Source organism: Salmo salar, chromosome ssa11 (genome assembly GCF_905237065.1).
Source record: "Salmo salar chromosome ssa11, Ssal_v3.1, whole genome shotgun sequence".
Lineage (NCBI taxonomy): Eukaryota > Metazoa > Chordata > Actinopteri > Salmoniformes > Salmonidae > Salmo > Salmo salar.
In genome coordinates this window covers 13,778,143-13,796,827 of record NC_059452.1, presented here as the reverse complement: position 1 = coordinate 13,796,827, position 18,685 = coordinate 13,778,143, and the positions used below count along the sequence as shown (strand labels likewise).

Here is an 18,685-nt window from a genome sequence, read left to right as displayed (position 1 = left end):
GCACTTGCTGTGCCCTGGGATAGCCCTACATCCCCATGGCAACTTACTCCAGCCAACACCCTCCTCCCTCTGCTCCCCTTCTCCCTGCCCATGTCCAGACTCATCCTCCATCGCCTCTATTTTAAGCCAACTGCTTCATTACTTCTACGAGCCAGGCTCTGGCAATCACGAGCGCTGGATTATTCATAGGCATTTACTTTTATTTTTTAACTAACGCATTGAAAATGAATTTGCTGAATTTCCTCTGGATCTTTTAGAAGCTATTAAGGCTATTAAAAATGCAGATGAATATTTCACTGAGAGTGATCGAGAGAGCGTGAGTGAGGGGAAATGAACAGGGAGAGTGAGAGAGAGCGAGAGTGAAGGTTTCCTTTGGAGTTCTAAGGGATCAGCAAGATACATTTTTACTCTTCAGGGAAGATTTAATGGGCCACAGTAGGTTGTAGTTGATCTGTAGAGCTGCTTGTTTTGCAGGTGGCCTCGCCTGAAGCCTAAAGCTGAGTAGAGAGTACAGGCAGTCACAGAGGTGTGAATTGACTGCTATGGTCCTCCGTTTCCCCTGTCTCGGTCTCCTCTCTGAACCCCAGACTATCAAGGCCACCTCTCCGCTGGGGGACCCTAGAGTGACCTATAACCTGGAGGACGGGATGGTGCCGGAGACCAACATGCCTGTACGCTTCTATCTGACCCCTAACCGTGAGGACGGCTCTGCCTCCATCCTGGTGGCTGAGCCCCTGGACTATGAGACCACCAGGAACTTCATACTGAGGGTCCGGGCTCAGAATGTGGCTGCAGTCCCCCTGGCAGCCTTCACTACGGTCTATCTTAATATCACAGGTAAGACAGATCAGTACAACCTGCTCATATAACAACCCATACTACTTAACTATCCCTTTTTACTTCCATCCCAGCAGCCTTGACTCAACAATGTATACCACCATCGCTCTCTATCTCTCTCTCTTTCTCTCTTTCTCTCTCGTTCTGTTGCTCTTTCTCTCTCTCCTCCCGACTCTCTCCCTCCTCCAGACTAACCCCAGAAAGCATTATGTACTGGGATTCAACCTTTTTGTTAAAATCAAGTTGATTTCCAGTCTCCCGATCCGAGCTTAATTTCCCATTACCGCGGCGTATTACTGCAGTTCAGCCCACCCATGACCCTCTGTCCCAAAATAGCTTTCATTCCCACCGTAGCCCAGATCCAGGCCCCCTCCTCTTATCCTCCCCCTTCCCTCTAACCAGACTTCATCTCCCCCTCTATCATTCATGAGAGTTAGTCTTAAACCAGAGAGACATAATTAATCTGGCCAGACCCTCCTCACTCCTTCACCTCTCCTTCTCCTCTCCCTTATCTGTCTTAATAAGTGAGCCTTCATTCTTCTCCACAGGATGGAGGGAGGCAGGGAGGGCTGGAAAGAGGAAGGGAGAGTTGTAATGGATTTAAGAACCATGTTTAATTCATAGATTAAGACATTTGCTGTAAAAAAAAAAAATACAACATGGAAGTGCCTCGTTACTCTGAATACATCCGAGCCATTATGGTTTTGGGGTTTGGACTTTGGACTAACTATCCTGAAATGTCCTCTTCTGAAGAAAACCATTTTTGTTGAAGTTTATTGTAAAGTTATTGTGATAGTTCTCTATAATAGCTAAGAAAGAGGTAATTGAGTTCAAACGACTCTAACACGCTGTTTGTATCATTTCTCTGTGGAAACGGTTGAATGGTGGAAAATAGAGAGAGCTCTCGAGTGTCACAAAGAGATCTTTGAAATTGTTCAATACATCTCCAGGAGTTTGAAGGTCTCTATGAATCTCTGTCAACAAATGTTTAGCCACAGAGACTACCGGACGCAGAATAGAGTCTGCTGCCACCCTGTTTTACAGAAAGACGCTCTACTCCTTATAAAACCCTTTTCACTGAGGAAATACTGAGCCAAATGATGACGGATAATGCTGGTGTTTTTTCTCTGCTAGATGTGAACGACAATGTTCCCTTCTTCACCTCGTCCATCTACGAGGCGTCGGTCACAGAGGGGGCGGAGGTGGGGACGTTTGTCACACAGGTGTCATCCAACGACCTGGACCTGGGACTCAACGGAAAGGTGACGGAACGCTTTGGAATAATGGAAATACAAACAAGCCTCCTATATCAGCACTCCTACTCTGAGACATTTTTGTGGATACAGGTCCTGGTTCTTAGCAATTTCTCAGAAAAGCTGGAGTATTTGGGGAACTCCAGCCGTAGTGTTGTTGACCATTGTTTTTACTTTAAATCCTTGTGAACAACCCACCAGTATGTAACCGGATAAGCTGAAACCACTCAAGTGTAAACCCACAGTAGCAATTCCCCTTTTAATTTCACCTTGGAGTCTTATACTGAAGGTAGAAAATGGAGAAACCCATCCATGGTTATGTAGGAGAGTATTCCTCCACAAGGGTCTGCTTCCTGTAGCCTGGCCATAAAATCTGTACTTCGGTTTGGCTTCCTGAGCTGAGAGCAACACACTGTATAAAACGTACAATACGGCACTTCACACATACTGAAGCTTCCCCCTTTCCTGCAGGTAAATTACCTTGTGGCCTCATGGGTGGAATGTTACCGGTATTCAGATTTTTCATAATTGCATAATTAATACACATTTAATACACACCGAAAATCCAGTGTTTCTATGTCAAACGGTTTTGTTATATTTCAGTCATCTGTGATGTATATAAAGTGTAATATTGAGATGTAAACTCAAAGTGTAATACATTTAAACTCTATATCTGACATGGTACAGGGGTCTTCTTTGTTTAAGCCCATAACCATGTGTGGGAGGTGTATACTTTGGTTTCAAAGTAAATTAGTTTAAGACTACCAAGAAACACTCTGTGTGACCCGGATTTAACCCACTGCAGTAAAAGATTATTAAGGAACACAAGTGTTGAGGAGACACACACACACACGTGCACACGCTTGCTCGCACGCACGCAAACAGAAGGTACGCTTGAGTGCACACATTCTCACACGCATACACAAACACTCACAGCATTGTCTACATTTCCTGCTGCTTTTCTGTGTATCTCTTTCTTGATCTCTGTCTTGCTCTCTATACACACACAATCATGCATGCACGCACACACACACACACACACACACACACACACACACACACACACACACACACACACACACACACACACACACACACACACACACGCACACACACACGCACACCAACAGTACGGGTAGTCTACTCATAATTGAATTCCCAGTACGAGGACACCATGTCTATCGACACAGGGGTGCATAAAATGTACTCAGTTCTTTGCAGGCACAGTGTCCTTGGCTGCTTAATTGCTTGCTCTCGCCGAGGCAGGCTGAATCATAGATACTTTGCGGGCCCACGTTTAGATAATGAGGATCATTGATGGGCGTGAATATGAATATTATTTTTGTTTCACGCCTGTCAGTTTATTTTTACCAATAACTTGACCCCGCCAATCTTTTTATTATGGCATTACATTTAATTCAGCCTTTCATTTTTGCTCTTCCCCTGTACGACCCAATTCATTTTTTTTTTTGCCCCATGCCGTTTCAATCCTCTCTCTCAATGAATTTCGCTGAATAACTTCCTGCGGCTGTTGAATGCCATTCATAGCTCATCGACACAGCTTTTGTTCAGTTTGAATATTAAAATTAGGTTCATTCTTCTTTGGTGAATAGACTTCAGGCTCCTGCTTTGAACCAAATTATAACGACATAGCTTTGTTTTAATGATATAGAAATAAATTGTCACGGCGGGTCACATGTGGTTGGGTTGAATGAGATCTCTCTGCTCCAGAGTAGTTCATTCAAGTTTGGTTAAATAGGTATGTGTGCCCACATCCATCCCAATAGAGAAATAAATGAATCATATGCATGGTGTTATAGACTATTTTTGGAATAATCTATTGTTTGAATAAAACTATTATTCTCTCTCCCGTCTCACTCACCTATCTTTGGTAATCCTTACTCTGTATCTCTGTCTTCCTTGTCTCTCTCTCACGTCCATCCCTTCTTACTCATCCCTCGTGTATCTCCGACATCCGTTCCTCTCTTTCCACTCTTACTCCATTCATATCCTTCACCTTCTCCATGCCACTCTCTTTAACCTCATCCTTCATTCTCTTCTACCCTGGCCTCCTGCTCTCCCTCCGCTTCTTCCTCCTCCCTCTCTCCCTCTGTCTGTCTCAGATCTCCTACTCCCTGCTAAACGACCGCAGTGGGGACTACCAGTACTTCCGGATTGATCCTGAGCTGGGCTCCATCTACACAGAGGCCGTGTTCGACCGTGAGACCAAAGGCTCCTACCTGCTGGAGGTCAAGTCGGTGGACGGCTGGGAGTCAGCACGGCCCGGGAAACATGGACAGCCCAACTCAGGTGAGGCCAGCTCAGATCAGCTCATCAGCTCCACAGGGCCGGAGGATGGTGGAGGACGAGAGAGAGAACAGCAATGCATGCAGTATGCACACAGTAGCACGCCTTATCAAATTGTGACGACTTAGGAATACACTGTGTGCATTGTCTGAATACATTTCAATACATTTGAAAATGACCCCATTTTCTGACCAGCCTTGGTACTACAGTAGGAGAGCTGGGGTTTGGATGGCAGTTTCAAGACGTCATTTATGTCTGCACTGCGGCTTGTCTCTTTGGTGGGGAGGGATTCTCTCTCTCTCTACCAAATATACGTATCTCTCCCCAGAGGGGACTCTCACCCGCTGATGAACAACCAGACAGGGCCTTATGGAGAATGTATTTTTCATTCATATTATCATAGATTATTAAAAGTTGCTCTCAGTCGGCTTCGCCCTATATGACATTTCTGACAGCGTAAACACCACTAAAATATTAAAAAGGCCAGGGAGTAAAAAAGATGATCTGTGTGATTTTGCAGTGCTGTAAATGTTAGATGAGGATGGCGCAGCGGTCTAAGGCACTGCATCTCAGTGCTAGAGGCGTCACTACAGACCCTGGTTCGATTCCAGGTTGTATCACAACCGGCCGTGATTGGGAGTCAATTGGCCTAGCGTCGTCCGGGTTTGGCCGGGGTAGGCCGTCATTGTAAATAAGCATTTGTTCTTAAGTGACTTGCCTAGTTAAATAAAGGTTAAATAAAAATATATATATATAAAAAATAAAGAGGATTGGAGAATAGGGGCTTCAGCGGGATGGAGACTCCTTCCAGAACACTGCTCTGTTGCTTAGCATGTAGAAGGAGTCTCTATAGGGCCTTCAACCCTCCATCCCTCACTATCCTTCCATCCCCTCTCCCGCCCAGCAACAGGCACCTACAGCCTGTCTTATACAACACACTGACATGGTGGTGTGAATCGTGGGGAAAAAAACACATACACACATGCAAACACACACACGTTCTCAATCTCTCGGGCGATGTTGTGATCGATGACAGATGTTAAAAAAAAGAAAAGAAAGAAGACTAGACACAAGGATAGAGGAGTATTGAGGAGGGGTCGTAAACACAACCTTGATGCAATAGCAGTGTTTATGGGGAAAGAGCAATCTGTCACGGTGTTGACGCTGCGTACTTGCCACACTTCTCTGTGTGTGTCTGGAACACAGGAGAGGAGGAGACAAATCAATCGACGATGGCTGTATCTGCTCAACAGATATGTCCTCGTTCTCCTCTCCTCCGTCAGACTCAGAAAGGCGTAAAAAGTTGGAGGTTGTGGCTTGTTTTGCTGCTAGGCTGCATTATCTCTGTGTTAAACTGCAAGCTATCTTTGCAACCAGCTTACATAATTGATCTTATCTTGAAGAGTGTATTGCAAATGATGTTCCTTTTCATACTCATATCAAAGGGAGCATATTATATTAGGATGGGCCCCACCCCCTCAAGGGTCTCTTTTCACATCTGCCAACGGATTGCTTCAGAAAAGAAAGTCAGATGGCGAGAGAGAGGGAGAGCAAGATGGAGAGATGTGAGGAATAACAGAGGATGAAGATAGGAGGATGGAGGGAGACGTAGAGGGATAAAGAAGAGAGAGGGAAAGAGGGAGAGGATATGTTCAGGTTGACAGAATAAGAGCGGGCCTGGCGTTTAATCTCTCACTCTGTGCTCTCTCTCTCCTTCCTTCAGACACGGCGTACGTGAGGGTTTTCATCAGCGATGTGAACGATAACAAGCCTGTCTTTGCTCAGACTGTGTATGAAGTCGACGTGGATGAGGATGCAGACGTGGGCTTTGCCATCCTCACTGTCAGTGCTAATGACGAGGATGAAGGTAAGTGGTGGAGAGGGAGAAAATACATCCCTGTCATTCTCACTCTCCCTGGGCTCAGTGAACGTGTGAGAGGGCCCTCCATCTATCCTCAGGTCATGACCCTGAAAAAAACACAGTACGGTTGAGATGCCCTATTTTTATAATGTACAGTACCAGTCAAAAGTTTGGACACACCTACTCATTTAAGGGTTTTTCTTTATTTTTACAATTTTCTACATTGTTGAATAATAGGGAAGACATTAAAACTATGAAATAAAACATGAAATCGTGTCGTAACCAAAAAAGTGTTAAACAAATCAAAATTAATTTTAGATTTTAGATTCTTCAAAGTAGCCACCCTTGACCTCGATGACAGCTTTGCACACTCTTGGCATTCTCTCAGCCAGCTTCACCTGGAATGAAGGAGTTCCCACATATGCTGAGCACTTGTTGTCTGCTTTTCCTTCACTCTGCCGTCCAACTCATCCAAAACCATCTCAATTGGGTTGAGGTCGGGTGATTGTGGAGGCCAGGTCATCTAATGCAGCACTCCATCTCTCTCCTTCTTGGTCAAATAGCCCTTACATAGCCTGGAGGTGTGTTGGGTCATTGTCCTGTTGAAAAACAAATGATAGTCCCACTAAGCGCAAACCAGATGGGATAACGTATCGCTACAGAATGCTGTGGTAGACATGCTGGTTAAGTGTGCCTTGAATTCCAAATAAATCACTGACAGTGTCATCAGCAAAGCACCATCACACATCCTCCTCCATGCTTCACCGTGGGAACATGCCGAGATCATCCGTTCACCTACTCACCTACAGATTTCCATAAGTCTAATGTCCGTTGCTTGTGCTTCTTGTCCCAAGCAAGTCTATTCTTCTTATTGTTGTCCTTTAGTAATGGTTTCTTTGGAGCAATTCGACCATTAAGGTCTGATTCACGCAGTCTCCTCTGAACAGTTGATGTTGAGATGTGTCTGTTACTTGAACTCTGTGAAGCATTTATTTGGGCTGCAATTTCTGAGGCTGGTGATTCTAATGAATTTATCCTCTGCAGCAGAGGTAACTCTGGGTCTTCCTTTCATGTCCTCATGAGAGCCAGTTTCATCATAGCGCTTGATGGTTTTTGCGACTGCACTTGAAGAAACTTTCAAAGTTCTTGAAATTGTTCCGCATTGACTGACCGTCATGTCTTAAAGTAATAATGGACTGTTGTTTCTCTTTGCTTATTTGAGCTGTTCTTGCCATAATATGGACTTGGTCTTTTACCAAACAGGGCTATCTTCTGTATACCACCCGTACCTTGTCACAGCACAATTGATTGGCTCATTAAGAAGGAAAGAAATTCCACAAATTAACTTTTAACAAGGCACACCTGTTAATTTAAATGCATTCCAGGTGACTACCTCATGAAGGCGGTTGAGAGAATGCCAAGAGTGTGCAAAGCTGTCATCAAGACGAAGGGTGGCTACTTTGAAGAATCTCAAATATAAAATATATTTTGATTTGATATTTTGACACTTTTTTGCTTACTACATGATTCCATATGTTTGATTTAATAATTTTGATGTCTTCCCTACTATTCTGCAATGTAGAAAGTAGTAAAAATAAAGAAAAACTCTAGAATAAGTACAGTAGGTGTGTCCAAACATTTGACTGTTTCACATCGATTTCCTGTTATAGATTGTTGGTGTGTCATATAACTTGTCAAGGTACTGCAGTGTATACAGAATATAAATCAGCTTTTTTTTTCATACAATCTGCATAAATCTCCATATGGCTTCACCATAGCTCAGAAAGGACATCCTTAACATCCCAATAGGCTCATCAACTCACAGGCCAGGGACTGCACACACACAGCACAGAGCAACTCTACTCTCTCTCTCCTGCAGCAAGCCTATAATAACTCTCCTCCTATGGGCACCATCCATACCCCTCTCCCATCCATCTCATCATATACTAACACACTGCCATTTATTCACCTGACTCACCCTCATTCAGCCGGCTCTAGCTCACACGGCCCGCTACAATAAATCCATTGTGAAGCATATCATCTCCTTTGGTGCTGCGGCAGCTAGCTAGCACGGTGAGGGCTCTTTATCAGTCCGCTACGGGAATAGGAGAGGAGGGGAGAAGGGGGGCGTAGCTTCATATTATCAGACATTTATCATGTCGGAGCGCGTAGGCCTGTGGAGCAGCAACCACCTCTCTGTGATGAATGGGCTCGGCCGCGCCGCCAGCTCCATCTCGGCAATCTCAACACACAGCGCCCCGCGTGAGGGGACAGTCTCCGGGCCACTTTGGGTAATAAAGCACACACGCGGGGCCAGCTATGCTGATGGGCCGACACCCCAAGCAGATTATCACCACCGAGGGAGCCAGGGAGCTAGGAACACAGAGAAAGAGAGAGAACAGAGTGGGAGAGAGAGAGAGAGACAGAGAGGTCTTTTTCCTTTACTGTGCTGATAAGAGTTCCTGGAAGTGGAATCAGATTGTTTCTTTTTGTTCTCCTCCTGTCAGCATAACAGCTTATAGCCAGGGAAAGTGGGAAGTTTTTTTTAACACGTACAAGTGGGAATAGGATTTCTTCTGTTTGTTTTTTCATTTTGTTTGTTTACACTGCGTTGCTCGCTCTGTGCATGCATGGTCTCCACTGGGATTTGAACTCAGCAGTTTGAAGGGGGAAGGAAGCTCAAATGAAAACATATCTATTCACAAGTCATTCTAATGTTTCATTAGCACTGCCAACACAACAAAATACTCAGGATTAGGGATTACTGCTCTGCTCTGTTCTGGCGTCCTCACTTTCATGTTGCAAATAACCTATGAATATTTTTTCTTTGGAGATTCCTCCATTCTCCCTCTCTTGAGTTGTAATGTATTGAATCTGACTGAGACTCCGTAGAGTCTCCTCTCAATTATTGGATTCTGTATATAACTCCTGATCAGCTTATAGACCTTATTACAATTGCTTTGTGAAGCAAAAAAACGGAGAAACTTCCTGAAATGTCAAGCAGAACTATTACCTGGATTCAGTTACAACTCATTTGAAAAACAAAACTTTGATTCCTGAAAATGTTAGCTATATATGTTAAATGATATGTATGTGATGCTCATGGTGTTCCATTCTGCTGACTACACATATCTTAGTTACCACATCGCTCTGTTTAGGCGCCAACGCTAAGCTACGCTACCAGATCACGTCTGGCAACACTGGCGGGGTGTTTGACGTGGAACCAGAGGTGGGCACCATCTTCATCGCCCAGCCTCTGGACTACGAGCAGAACAAGGGCTACAAGCTGCTGGTGCTGGCGTCGGACGGGAAGTGGGAGGACTATGCGGATGTGATGGTCAACGTGGTGAACAAGAACGACGAGGCGCCAGTGTTCACGGTCAACGAGTACTATGGTTCTGTGACTGAAGAGCTGGATGGATCGCCTGTGTTTGTGCTTCAGGTATGTGTGAAACACTCATACAGTCATCTTAATTTGTCAAGTTATTATGACAACAGATACAAGTGATCTATTAAGTCATCACATGTGTTAGCAGAAAATGAGGGAGAATAGTATGATATACAGTATCAGACGTCTGAAATCTCGTGAGAGTATTTTGGCATCAACTCAACCGTGTTATACAACTCTGTCAGCGTGAAAAACTGAGGATTTGACATTTTCTCTTTCTGTTATCATTTGAATGCTTTTCCCTCAGTATCTCAAGAGCTTAAAAAGGCTCTATCTGCATTTTCTGTCAAAACTGAGTTACTTGCATAGCGTAAAATATTGTAAAATATTCTGTACCCACTGCATTCCCCAATTCAAGTTCAAAAGAATACAAGATAACAATCATTCCAACCAATTATCTCAGACTCATCTTTTTGCAGATGGAACCTTATAATTCCAAGTTCACACAATTCTGTCATTCAGAATGTGAGTCATTGTGCACCAGGAGGTTACAGGCACTCTATTTCCCAAGCCTTTATGTCCTCAGACTGAATTGCATGAGATGACATCATGCTGTTTTATAAGGTTCTTCAGACGGGACATCTGGTACTAGCTTTAGACCATTAGCAGTTTCCCCCCCAACCACTCATTGGTTTCATTTCACCTACAGTACCGGACGCTCTGTAATTCTCATGGTAGATTTAAATTCTCATGGTAGATGTTGCTCTGCCTGAGGATTGATTGGGGCTGAGGTCAGGAGAGTGAAAGTTGTGCACATAGCCGATAAACTAGAGTTGATCACTGTGCAGAGCAGGTAGGTGTGAAGTTAGCACTTCAACCAACCTGATGGATGACACCAAGTCAGCAAGCTTCAATAATTAAACAGTGCTGAACTCCATTAAAAAAAGTTTGCAGGCTGCAGATTAAAAAGCTTCACAAGCACATTCCCTTTGATGTTGTAGGTAACTGCTACTGACCCAGATAAGGATGCTGACCAGGAGGCCCTACGGTACTCCCTCCATGGCCAGGGAGCCGAGAGTGAGTTCATTATTGATGAGGTGACGGGGAAGATCTACGCTCAGAGGACTCTGAACCGGGAGGAGCGGGCCGTGTGGAGGTTTGTGGTCCTTGCCACAGATGAGGGAGGCGAGGGTCTGACCGGATTCACTGACATCATCATCAACGTGTGGGACATCAACGACAACGCGCCCATCTTCACCTGCGCCCCCGATTGTCATGGCAACGTGCCAGAGAACTCTGCCCCCGGCACGTCTGTCATGGAGATGACGGCCACCGACCTGGATGACTCGGCCGTGGGCCAGAACGCTGTGCTGTCCTACAGGATTGTGGGTAATACGGGTACAGGTGGCGGCGGCGGCTCTGACATGTTCAGCATTAACCCGTCCACGGGCACCATCTCGGTGGCAATGAGTAGCCTGGACCGGGAGCAGGCAGAGACCTACCTGCTGATGGTGGAGGCCAGGGACGGGGGTGGCATGACGGGCACGGGTACCGCCACCATCAGGGTGACAGATGTGAATGATCACGCACCCAGGTTCACGGAGCGATCCTGCCTGGCCAGGGTTCCTGAGAGCAGTGAGCCCAACGCAGTTGTGCTGGAACTGTCTGCTGAGGACTGGGACACAGGCGAGAACGCCCAGCTCACCTTCAGTGTGGTGGCAGGAGACCCAGAGCAGAAGTTTTTCATGGTGAGCCAACGGCAGGAGCAGCGTGGCACCCTGAGGCTGAAGAAGAGGCTGGACTACGAGAGGCCCAGTGAGCAGCGCTTCAACCTCACCCTGAAGGTCGAAGATCTGGACTTCTCCAGCTTTATCCACTGTGTCATAGAGGTAGAGGACTGTAACGACCACGCACCCATCTTCATCGCGCTTTCCCAGCCGCTGGCGCCCCTGCCCGAGGACGTGCCCGTGGGCAGCAGCGTGGCCAGGCTGACTGCTAGCGACTCTGACTCAGGCCAAAACAAGGAGATCACCTACAGAATCCTCCAGGAGTCAGACCCTCTGGGCCAGTTCTCTGTAGACCAGACTGGTCTAGTCACTGTGACCAGCGCTCTGGACAGAGAGACAGCAGCACAACACAACCTGGTCATCCTGGCTTCTGACCACGGCTCTCCACCCTTGACGGGCAGCGCCACCATTCAGCTGGCCCTGCTGGACGTCAACGACAACGGGCCGGAGTTTGAGGCAACGTACGCCCCAGTGGTGTGGGAGAACGTCTCTGGTCCCCAGCTGGTCAGACTCAACCAGACTTCCACACTGCTGCGGGCCGTAGACCGAGACTCAGCGGAGAACGGATCTCCATTCTACTTCAGCCTTCCCTTAGAGCTACACCACAGCAACGACTTCTACCTGCAGGATAACGGAAACGGCACGGCCACCATCACAGCCCTGAGGGCCTTCGACCGGGAGAGGCAGAAAGAGTTCCTCCTGCAGATCATCATGAGTGACAGCGGCCATCCGCCCAAGACGGTCACCAACACTCTGACCATCACCATAGGAGACGAGAACGACCATGCTCACCAGGCGGGAGAGAAGGAGATTTTTGTCAACAGTCACAGAGGTGAGATCACTGCCATCATCAATACACTATAGCGCATGTATTCATGCATAGCACAGCACCGAGAGAACAAATTCACAAAGAAATATATGAATGAGGAGCAAATCATTTGACCCTCAGTCTGACCTTTTCCAGGGCTTGAAGGTTTTGCTTCAACCGGGAGTTTATGAAAAGAAACCATGTCTCTTTTGTTGTTCTGGCACCTTTGTATAGTAAGAGCCGCTGTAGGAGCGAGCAATTAGGTATAGCTTATTCCCTTTTCTCCTCTTCAGGGTTAACTATGTATTCCTGGTTTTACCCCTCCTTTCACAAAATGAGTCAATACATTATGTTCCCCATTGCTGAAGCGCAGTGGAGAGTTGCTGGTAATATGTATTGATTCGTTTCTTTCAGACACATGTTCTTGTTGCCTTGCAATGACCATGATGGCGTTTCTCTAGCTAGCTGTTTTCAGAACACTTTATCCATGTGAACAGTGCTCTTTTTGACTATGCCTCTTTATGACACACACACACACACACAGACACACACCCTTGAGAAAATCAATGTTCTTTGCCGACAGGGAGGATGCCGACCACTGTCCTGGGGAAGGTCTACGCCCCGGATCCTGATGATTGGGACAACAAGACCTATGCCTTTGAGGGACAAGTGCCCAAGTAAGACATCTCTAGCTCTCTTCCTTTGTATTTCTCTCACTTTCCCTCCCTCCGTCACCCTCTCTCAACGCGCCATAAACCTTGAGAGTGATGTCTCTCCCGACAGCCTCTCTGTCGTTGATGTTGTGGACCTGCACCTGAGACGAAGGTGCGAGACGAGCAGAGCAGAGGAGCCCTGAGCGACAGGGTGTTTTTTGAGACGGTTGCCTTGAGATCTCTGTGAAGGCTCAGCAGCTACAGCGGTGTTCGGAACATATCATACCATGTGACACCTTCGACGGCCTCACATCCAGAAGCATGACGACTACCACTGCTACAGCCCTGCGCTCACATACAGAACCTCAGATTGACTGTAGCTTTTTCCCCCCCAGAGAATCTGTTCTTTCAACACACGTAGCTACAGTATGTTGTTGAATCTATACGGAGTTAATATTTAATCTAGCATCTCTCATCTTCACTCGAGTAGAGAAACTTCTGCATTACTCAATAGGGAAAAGGTTGGAATCCAGTTGACTAATTTTGACACTTCATATTAAACACAGTTGGATTTGAAGATGATAAACCAGCTCATCTCAATGTCTCCTTCACTATTTGATGTGCCTGGGATCTTGCTTTGATTCCCAGTGTAATCAAACTTGAATGAGCTCAATCACAAAGGAAGTATGAAGTGGACCACAAGGAGTTGCTTCCTCTCATCTTTTTCTCTTATCTCTTTTATAATCTCCCCTTCCCTCCCCTTCTTTCTTCTCTCCTCCCTCCCTCTCTATTCTCTCCTCCCCCATATTTTCTTATTTTCTCTTCTTATATCTTCTCTCTTCCTGCTCTCTTTTATCTATTCCTTCTTTTATTCTGCTGTTTTGAATCATTGTGTCTTAATCTCCTCGTTCTGGTTCCCAAAGTCTCTCAGTCATTTCTTCTCATTTATGTCAACCCAGTATTCATTCACAGTGGTGTACCACCAAATCTAACTACAGACGCACCACAGGCTGCTCATTTTACATGCAATATATGAAGCATTGATGTTGCTGATGTGGTTTTTGATGCCTCCTCAGTTACTTCATCCTGAACAAGAGGACGGGATTCCTGATCATTAAGGAGAACACTCCCCCGGGCAGCTACGAGTTTCAGGTGTGCGTGTCAGACGGCGTGTGGCCAGACTCTGTCTCCGGGGTAACAGTGTATGTGAGGGAGCTGCGGGACGAGGCCATCTACAATTCTGGATCCCTGCGCCTGGCAGGTACAGTACAGTACACATGTCCTCTGAACTTTGACCTACTGTATGACCTGGGACACATCAGGGGTCAGAATGTTTTATATTGTTTCATGTTGTCATATGAAGATGATTTCTTATGTTTATAAGAATATATATTTTCAAGATACAATGCATGGGTTAGTAACAGTGGAAATATGTCATTCTTGGAAGTATGTAATTCTGAATTATAATTAGACAATGTTTTGCTTCCTCAGCACTTTCATTTTATGGTGTCAAGTATAGTCTGATGCACTGCTTGTGTGTATGAGAAGGAAATATACTTTGGAAGAGATGGTCTATGGCTGAGGGGATTTTATGATTTCTGAGATATTTAAATGAAAAGAGAGAGAGAGAATAATAGCGGAGGGAGTCATGGCTCATATAAGCTGATAAAGGGATTTGCTTCAAAAAACAGCAGCAGGCAAATGTAGTCACACCAACCAGGAGCTTTTACATTACAGCTGGTGGTTATATACTGTGTAACATTATTTATTTAAAGGAAACTGGGTAAACAGGATGTTTTATAATATGTTACTGTAAGTGATGAAAATGGAACCAAAATCTTCCGTAATGAATGTTTGTTTGCTCTCTGCTTCAGCCCATTTCATCTACAGTAGTGCCGACTGGTTTTGTAAATTTTTAGCCGGGTATTTCGAGTGCATCCTCTAAATGACAAAAATATCCACTGCATTTAGAGAGCTGTAGAGTTTGTATTGATCGAAATGGCTCGTGCCATAAAATGTCTGTTGAAGATGAGTGTTACTGGAAGCAGTATGGTAACAACTGCTGTAGTGCTGAGAACTGAACCACACTCAGACGCTCAACCTAGAGTGCAATTACACTAACCCTAATCAGTCCTGAGAACCCAGCAGAAATGTATTCATCTGACTTATCTGCAAGCCCAGCTCATATATCTATCCTCACAATTAAGTGTTTTACCATTTTCTTTTTAGGGAAACCAGGGCTCCATGTAGAAGAATTTGACATGAACAGTTGCGTTCATGAGTTTTATTGACAGATGTCAATAAAAAAAAATAAGGTCTGCCAAATAAAAAAACGGATAAAAATGAATTTATATGAATATTGTAAGTACATAAATGGTTTCCTCAGTGGGAAATGATTATCCAACTAGTCAGTTTCGACTGTGTGGCGTTTGGAGTTATGACAGCATCTATGTGAGCTTATTACAGTATGACATACACTATGTCCTGGGATTCCCTAGAAGAACCCCTTACCTTCTAATGACTCTTGTGTAGCTTGTGAGCATCATAGAGCAATGTGTGTGTTCGTGAGAGTCCCTTGTCTCACAAACACTGATCTAGCTCAGACGCCATTAATCACACAGACATGGTTGGTATCTACGGACGTAGAAGAAGTAGGCAATTCCAATGGTCCAACCCCGACGTCTGTAGCTGAAACACACAATGTTTAAACAGTGTTAGAAGTCCAAAACTTGCTGCGTTACAGTGGGACTCATTGGGTTAAATATACATTTGTAGCCACAACCCAGAAAATCTTAAATGTCAACACCAAGACTGCCCCCAATCCAAATGCGTTTGTAAACAGCAATTACCTGAAGATAATTGGGATTGTGGAAGCCATTTTCAGGTTATTTCACAAATAAAGCACTCTGTAAACATTCCCATGGATTCCAAGTCTGAAGGATTATGAAAAATTCAACTTATTGTATTACTGACATAGCTTCCTTGACATTTTAAATCCCATTTCAAGAACAAATGTGGAAGGCAATAAGGACATGTACTGTTAAAGCTTCTTCTGGGAGATTAAGGCTCTTTGTGGAAAACTTGCAGGAGAATATGATTGAAATGTGAAATGTGTGATAAATAGTGAATCCTTGAGATGCCCACACCAGTTCACATAAGCATATATGACATCTTCAAAGAAACACACACACACACACTCACACACACACACACACACACACACACACACACACACACACACACACACACACACACACACACACACACACACACACACACACACACACACACACAGCTTTATTTCTGTGAAATTTTTGGGGAGTAATAATGTTTGACCATTACAAATACTATTTTCCCTAACCCTTAACCTAACCCTAAATGTAACCTTAACCTAAAAACCCTATCCCTAAACCTAACCCTAACCTTAACCCTAACCTTAACCCCAAAACCCTAAATCTAACCCTTAAGCTTAAAATAGCAAATTCAGAAAATGAAGAAATCTTTTTTTATTGTTTTCCTACCTTGTCAGGACATTCGGGTGAATTATTAGGACATTAGGGTCCTGGTAAAGGAAGGAAAAAGGTAGGAAAACAAGTACACACACACACTGACTCTCTTTCGCTCTCTTGCTCAAACGCACAGCCCTCTGGGTAATGTCTAGTATGTTGGATAAAGAACTTTGAAACGGCTTGAGTGTGTCCTTTTCGGTCTGTGAGATTAGTTAGAAAAAGTTTAATGTTTAATCCTTCATTCCATTCTCCCCCTTCCCTCCCTTCTGTCTAACTCCGGGGCCCACCTCACCTGTTTGCATCTCTCTAAGGTCCTGTTTCATGCGATCAATAAAAATAGAAATTGGAAAAAATATCTTCAGTTCACCTCTGGGATTAACACCAATACTAACCTCTGAGTCTGTCTCAAGGTCCTATTGACCCAGTCAACTGAGACCCTCTACTCTGTCACCATCAGTGTGTCTGTCTGCTGACCTGACATGACAGGGGCATGCTAGTCTCTTTTAATGGAGGTAGTTTGTATTTACTGTGCCTTATGTATTTATTTGGACAGTGAAGCTAAAACATTTCATTTGGCTCTATACTCCACGATTTTGGATTTGAGATCAAATGTTTTATATGAGGAAACAGTACAGAATGTCACCTTTTATTTGAGGGTATTTTCATACATATCTGTTGCACCATTTACAAATCAATGCATCAATGCATGTATCTAGTCCCCCCATTTGAAGGTGTAATAATTATTTTGACAAATTCACTTATATGGTATTCAGTTTAGTCAAAAGTTTAGTATTTTGGTCCCATATTCCCAGCATGCAATGACTACATCAAGCGTGTGACTCTACAAAGTTATTGGATGCATTTGCAGTTTTTTTTGGTTGTGTTTCGGGTTGTTGTGCCCAATAGAAACGAATGGTTAATAATGTATTGTGTCATTTTGGAGTCACTTTTATTGGAAATAAGACTAGAATATGTTTCTGAACACTTTTACATTAATGTGGATGCTACCATGATTATGGATCATAATGAATTAATCATGAAAGTTACAGATTAAAGTGACTCCAAAATGACACTACATTATTTACAATTCATTTCTATTGGACACAGCGTAATCCGAAACACAACCACAGCAAATTGCAAATGCATCCAACAAGTTTGTAGTCACAAGCTTGATTTAGTCATTGCATGATAGGAATATGGGACCGAATACTAAACTTTTGAATTAATGTTATATACTGTAAGGGAATTTGTCCAAATACTTATGACACATTCAAATGTGGGAACTAGATACATAAAGTGTTTTCATTTGAAGAGTTGAATTCCAAAATACTATCCATTTTAAGAAACGTTGGTGAATTAGCGCTATTCAAATAAATTTAAATTCTTGTTAATCTAACTGCATTGTGCGATTTACAATAGGCTTTACAGCGAAAGCATACCATGCGATTGTTTGAGGACGGCGCCCCACATCATCATATTTTTCAACCAGCACAGGCTTCATAAAATCACAAATAGCGATTAAATAAATCACTTACTTTTGAAGATCTCCCTCTGTTTGCAATCCCAAGGTTCCCAGATACAACATGAATGGTAGTTTTGTTAGATAAAATCCTTCTTTATTTCCCAAAAAGTCTGTTAGTTGGTGCCATCAATTTCAGTAATCCACTCGTTCAACATGTAGACAAAGGAATCCAAAAACCTACCGCTAAACTTTGTTCAAACAAGTCAAACTACGTTTCTATTTAATCCTCAGGTACCCTAAAATGTAAATAAACTATCATATTTCATACGGAAAGAAGTATGTTCAATAGAAAAGTAAAATTAGCAGGCGCGCGAACAAACTGATTTTCCACTGAGACTCTTTGTACCAAAACTCCAAATTCTTCTTTGTTTTGGAAGAAACAAGCCTGAAACCTTGAACAAAGACTGTTGACATCTAGTGGAAGCCATAGCTTTCCATTATAAGAGCCTAGGACCTAAAGAAAAAAATCTGGTTGGTTTATCTTTGGATATTTGCCTACCATATCAATTGTATTATAGTCTCATACATTATTTTAACATTTCTACAAACTTCAAAGTGTTTTCTATCCAATGCTACCAATTATATGCATATCCTGGCTTCTGGGTCTGGGTAACAGGCAGTTTACTTTGGGCACGTCAGTCAGGCGGAAATTCAGGAAAATAGACCCTAGCCCTAAGCAGTTTTAAAGAATTGAACATCTGTAGATGGACTACAGACAATTTATTGTTGAAAGTCAGCAGACATGCAGTTGGCATGTTAC

The 18,685-nt window shown here is 43.9% G+C and overlaps 1 protein-coding gene across 3 annotated transcripts in view; it reads left to right on the top strand.

Moving 5' to 3' along the window:
* The window catches only part of si:ch211-186j3.6 (neural-cadherin), a 255,716-nt gene that overhangs the window by 175,249 nt on the left and 61,782 nt on the right, over nt 1-18,685 (top strand). For all 3 annotated transcript variants that reach the window (XM_014126570.2, XM_045689053.1, XM_045689054.1), the window contains exons 13-20: nt 588-837; nt 1,972-2,099; nt 4,214-4,400; nt 6,121-6,264; nt 9,417-9,700; nt 10,648-12,265; nt 12,825-12,918; nt 13,971-14,155. In XM_014126570.2, the coding sequence (XP_013982045.2) occupies nt 588-837; nt 1,972-2,099; nt 4,214-4,400; nt 6,121-6,264; nt 9,417-9,700; nt 10,648-12,265; nt 12,825-12,918; nt 13,971-14,155 (2,890 nt within the window). The remainder of the gene's footprint in view (nt 1-587; nt 838-1,971; nt 2,100-4,213; nt 4,401-6,120; nt 6,265-9,416; nt 9,701-10,647; nt 12,266-12,824; nt 12,919-13,970; nt 14,156-18,685) is intronic.